Source organism: Notolepis coatsorum, assembly GCF_963971535.1.
Source record: "Notolepis coatsorum genome assembly, chromosome: 11".
In the NCBI taxonomy this organism is placed as follows: domain Eukaryota; kingdom Metazoa; phylum Chordata; class Actinopteri; order Aulopiformes; family Paralepididae; genus Notolepis; species Notolepis coatsorum.
The window spans coordinates 22,494,743-22,500,742 of NC_140175.1; the positions used below are offsets into that span (position 1 = coordinate 22,494,743).

At 42.3% G+C, this 6,000-nt stretch overlaps 1 protein-coding gene across 2 annotated transcripts in view; it reads left to right on the forward strand.

Moving 5' to 3' along the window:
- Window positions 1-4,748, forward strand: part of setx (senataxin) — a 139,158-nt gene extending 134,410 nt beyond the window's left edge. For both annotated transcript variants that reach the window (XM_084325202.1, XM_084325203.1), the window contains one exon: window positions 1,862-4,748. In XM_084325202.1, the coding sequence (XP_084181328.1) occupies window positions 1,862-2,710 (849 nt within the window). In that variant the 3' untranslated portion in view covers window positions 2,711-4,748. The remainder of the gene's footprint in view (window positions 1-1,861) is intronic.
- Window positions 4,749-6,000: the final 1,252 nt, after the last annotated feature.

The window sequence follows — 6,000 nt, forward strand, 5'->3', positions numbered from 1 at the left end:
TGGCTAACTCACGTTCTGCAGAATGCTGCAGAAAACGATAAAAACATATTTATACTTTAGACCGTATTTTAGTATGAATATGTGAATGAAAAAGTAGAACGTTGCTACATCCTAAACGATAGATACTTGACGTTGAATGGGCCATAGTAATGTCAATTTAGCAATACAATTAAAAAAGTTATAGCCCTGCAAAGAAGGGGAACATCTCCATAGACAAATAGAGCTGGCAGAGGATGGTATAAGGATGGATATAAGCGTGGCAGAGAAAGGGTTAACAGTTTCACTATTAATCAGGTTTTAATCTGTTTTAGACATCATCCATAAATGCATTGAATTGATTAACCTTTGGTTTATACCAGTCATGTTCATCACCCTCTTTTTCATCATCAGATAACAGTGCTTGAACAGATTGATGCATTTTCTCATATTCATTCATCAAAACATCAATGCTTGCAATTGCTCATTCACTTTTCCCACGTCATCAAGTCCGTCAAACAGTGCATCCAACTCATTCTTGCACCTAGTCAACACACCCAGCCTTGCCCTGCGAGAGCCGATCAATTTAACCAGGCTCTCTCAGCCTTTTGAATCCCAGTTACAATATCACAATAACGTTTGACAGTGATACAATTCAACAATCCACAGATTCAGATTCCTCGTAATTCACATCCACAATCCACGTGTTAAGATGCTTCAATTTATGCTTGAATGAAACACAGTCTGTGCGCTCCGGTTAACCAAATGCATCCACAGCGGAGAATATGAAACGGGTCAGAGCCAAACACACGGTAGGCCTTCCACAATAACCTCGGATCCAAGTTTCATTCATTCAAAATATCCCCGCGGGATTCACATTTGCAATGCTCCGTTATTAAAATAACCACAGTGTGCGCCGTAGCTATGACGTGCATTATTTAGGACAATGTAAATCCATAGGCTGAATATGATTTATTATCAGCATTTTAGGTCTATTATTTTACATTTCAAAAGCATTTCTTTGACCAGTTTAATGTATTTTAATTGTTTTTAATTATACGCCTATTTCACACATTCTATGAAATCAATACATTCTGGAAATCATCTCGCGACCCCTCTAGAAAAACTAAGCACAAAAACATTCAGAATGGTATAATGGGATCTCTGAGGAAGGGAGCTGCAATTTGTTTGCGAGGGAGTGGCAAGCTTATCCAGCTAACTTAACTAAACCTGCGCTGGAGCAGGTTCAAATTTTTCTATCTGTTGTCTTGCCATAGTGATTTAGCCAAACTTGCTTCGTGGAACCGAAAAGTCTGACTTATGTCAAGTTATTCTGAAAATGATCCGGCTAACTCAATTATCCACATACGAGGAACAGGGCCCAGGTGTGTCTCTTGCAGTGTTTTCTAATACAATAGCTGCCGGGAAATAAACGTGGTGCCCAAGCTGTTCCCTAGCAATGCAGTTCCATTGAAAAAGGTCTAATCGGCATGTGAATGTTGCTTTAGTTTGTAACCATAAAGGTTGGTTACTACAGGGCGTATTTCCCCATTCACAACTCAAACTCAAGAATCTATGTGCACAAAGACATCGTTTGTATGGTCAAATAAACTACCGCTTGGGCCTTTTAAAATATACTTTATGTACTGGTACCACATGCATTTTGTAGGTAAAATAATAGTCTATAATTGGGTAAAATATTGTTGTTGTTTTTTTATTGTCATCGTTGAACACATTACACAAATTCCAAAATCATTTTGGAATTGGCTGCTAGAGCTTTGGCTTTTTAGAATGATGTCTTGGTTCTGCTGAAGTAAAACCAGTTTGCTTGATTGCCAAAGAGTATTGACGCTGAGTTGCTCTGTGTTCTCCCATAAACACGCAGACTGATGCAGACTGGGGTGCGTTGATCGAAAACGCAGCCAGGAGGGCGACCATCATAAAAGTGAAAGAGGAGGAGTTCACACAGCAAGCCGTCAAAATCTTGAAGCCCGAGTCGCGGTTCACCCGCAGTCTGTCCTACCCTTCTGCCAATGCAGAACGAGTCTCTCCCATCCCACCAGCGCACCATCAGCCCAGCCCTACGTCCCCTCCCCGGGAGGACGAGAGGCCCAAAGACCCCCGGCCGGCAGCTCGTGCCATGCAGGCCTTGCCGCAACACAGGGTGCCCACCGAAACCAGGCAGGACCCGAGAGGTCAGCCTGCCACACGTCCACAGGCCAAAAACGCTTGGGCAGACCTGAGACCTGGGGACCCAAGAGACTTTAGACTGACCAGGTACCCTTCTCCCTCTGATGCACAGGAGCGAGCCTCGGACCCTCGCCGGCCCAGGTGCCCTTCTCCCTCTGATGCACAGGAGCGAGCCTCGGACCCTCGGCGGACCAGGCCTTCTTCCTCTGATGCACAGGAGCGAGCCTCGGACCCTCGCCGGCCCAGGTGCCCTTCTCCCTCTGATGCACAGGAGCGAGCCTCGGCCCCTCGGCGGACCAGGGACCCTTCTTCCTCTGATGCACAGGAGCGAGCCTCGGCCCCTCGGCGGACCAGGGACCCTTCTTCCTCTGATGCACAGGAGCGAGCCTCGGACCCTCGCCGGACCAGGGACCCTTCTTCCTCTGATGCACAGGAGCGAGCCTCGGCCCCTCGGCGGACCAGGCCTTCTTCCTCTGATGCACAGGTGCGAGCCTCGGACCCTCGGCGGACCGAGCCCACCCATTCCAAGACGGGGAGGAAGTGAAAACTTTGAACGTTTGAACTTTTGTGAGCTCTTTCTACCCAGAATGTACCAGGGCTTATGCAGCAAATTGAGCAACTTTCCCCGCTGAAATGTTTGTTGATTGTTTACTGCACAGGCGATCATAACAATCCCCTAAATGGCAGATCTCTCATAAGAGTGAAACGGCTGTGGGCAATATATTATCTTTTATCATCCATCAGTGTGATGATCTCACATTGTTTTGTAGTTTATTTTTTCTAATGTTGTGAATCGTGATGTATTTTATATAGCGCTTTTATCCAAAGCGCTTTACAATTTTGTTACTCACATTTTTTACCCATTCACTCACACATTCACACACCGACGGCAGAGGCAACCATGCAAGGTGCCAACCTGCTCATCGGGAGCAATTAGGGGTTAAGTGTCTTGCTCAAGAACACATCGACACGATGCCCGGGAGGAGCGGGAATCGAACCGGGAACCTCCGAAATGCGACTGCTCTACCTCCCGAGCCACTGTCGCCCCATGTTCTAGTGTGAAATGAGAACACTTAGCCTCAGCAACAGTCATTCTGTCTCTCAGGACCTCTGTGGGCCATTATATGTTTATTGTTCGTACATAACAAGGACTTTATTTACCCTTTTATGTTTAGCAAGTAACGTTATTTTATCTCTGTGCAACTGTAGTCTGAATAAAATGTCTGGCCTCTCGATGGGAAAGATGTTCCTTGTGGTTTTCAACAAATGATTTGTGACGGTTACCATGTTCAGCACTTCCACACAAACATTCAGTGTCCAAAAACAATGCAACACAATGATACTTGGAGCACTTTTCTTAATTTTTTGGGAGGGGAATTTGAAAGGGTGAAAGAAACTCAGTGTTGGGGAGAAGTTAACTACCTATAGTTGAATTTCTAGTTTTTTTAAGTAGCCTACAATTTGCAGTAGCTGGATGGTTGTAGAACTATATTAGAATCTCAATAGTTTGTTCAGTAGTTATGTAAAGCTGCATTGGGCAACTTTGGAGAAATTGGCAAGAGGGAGTTTACCTGCCCAGCTAAAATAAACTCACTCTTGCTCATTTCTCTGAGGTTGCCTAATGCATCTTTAACTACTTTGGGTCATAGTTAAGATAATTACAAACGCCATGTTTCCCTAAAGACTTAGGGACATGTTCCTGATCAGCACATGCTCCCAGTCCTCTCCTTAAAGCCCCCAGACATGTCCTTCATCAATACAGTACCATATTCCCTACTCAGATTGTGATCACATTTTACAGTAGTGAATAATTAGTTGTGAAATATCTGGTAGTTTGATCAACTAAAACTTGCAATGCTTATTTTCTAAAGTGTGTTGTTGTTTTTGTAGAGAGAATTTTGTTTGTACTCGTGTGCTTTAAATGGCCATTCTTGAATGCTCTGAGTCTTGACTCATACAGTACGCCCCCTTTTGCTGTTTGGAAGATCAAGGAAAGGGGGCAGGGCTTGAGATGGGTCGATTACATTTGATGAGAATCCCATTTAAACCCCTGAGTTTTGCCCCATTGTGTCTGGAGGGAATAATAATGATCATATGGCTGAAAAAACATCTCATTTCACAAAATGGCGAAGTAAGGTAAAGGGTTTTGATGTATTAACTACTGAGAAAGGTAACGTAAAGCTAGCGTCTGGAACACACTGGTGTTGTCCTTAAACTATTGTGTGTTGCATTGATACACAGGCCACATGGTACGTTGATACACAGGTCACATGGTACGTTGATACACAGGTCACATGGTACGTTGATACACAGGCCACATGGTACATAGCTATTGCTTATTTAGTATTTTGATGTCCTATAAATTGATTATAAGCTGAAAAAAAGAAATGTGTTTATATATATATATATATATAGGTATAAAGCACCTACTGTTTTATTTACTAACTTTGTTTTAGGGAAGGAAGCCTTGAAACTGCCTTAAATAACCAAAGAATCTTCAGTACTAATTTTATTTTCCACCTTAGCATTAAATCCTTCCATTGTGTTGAGATTAATTCTACTTGAGGTGTTGAGGTTTGTGTAACCCCTCACAAACATGTACAAATGTTTTTCACAAAACAATCCATTAATTGTATTTTGTACAAACAAGAGAGAAAATAAAACATTTTGATTTTAATTATTTTTCTTTCTTTCTTTTTTGCACATCTGCTATCTGGACAGGTGTGTCAGAGAGGAAAAATCGTCATATTAACAGAAAAGTCTCTTGCACCGTCTTCACTTGTTCAATTTGAATGTAAACATAACGTTTTGGTCAAACGACCTTCATCAGGGCCCCGTTCCCCGTACCTGGCTAACTGAGTTAGCCGGATAATTTCCAGCATAGCCTGACTTAAGCCAGACCTTTCCATTCCCCGACGCTCGATTGTCTAAATCACCATGACAACAGATCAAAAAGTTTGAGCCTGGTCGGGAGCAGAGTTAAGTTCAGTTAGCTGGATGAACCATGGCCACGCCCCCGCAAAGAAATGCCAGCTCGCTTCCTGAAATATTTCTCAGTCTAGATCCCATTATACCATTCTGAATTATGTTTTTGTGCTTCGTTTTCCTAGAGGGGGCTTTTGAAATGTATAATAATAGAACTAAATGCTGATAATAAATCATATTGAGCCTATAGATTTACTTTGTCCTAAATAAAATAATGCACGTCATATACGGCGCTCGGAGTCGCGATACACACTGCATGTGGTTATTTTAATAATGGCGCATTGCAAATGTGAATCCCGCAGGGATATTTTTAATGAATGAAACGGCCATTTGGCTGATTAGTTTCATATATTCTCCGCTGTAGATTTGCTTAACGGAGCGCCCGGATTGTGTTTCATTCAAGCATAAAATTGAAGTGTCTATGCGTGGATTGTGGTTTTTGTGTGATATTGTAACTGGGATTAAAATGTCTGATTAGATGCGATTTGAGAAATTGAATGAGCCGTTGACGTCACATTAATGCATTTGAGAATAAAGAGATAAAACTTCATTCAAAAGAAAAATATTCGAAACACGGGTTTCTTGTCCATTGATGGATACACAATGAATATATCCCGTCTGGCACAGTGGTGCAACGGCTAGTGCTCAATCCTGTCAACCGGGCGACCCGAGTTCGAAACCCCGCGTTTCCAATATAATTTTTTTGGAATATAATATTAATGATTATACGCAAAAGTAGCCTAGTTTTAAGTTAAAATATTATAAATCTACATGCATTGAGGATGTCATTCTTTATATAGCTCTCAACGTGCACCAAATTGATGTATTTACATTGCAAAAAGAAGAAAA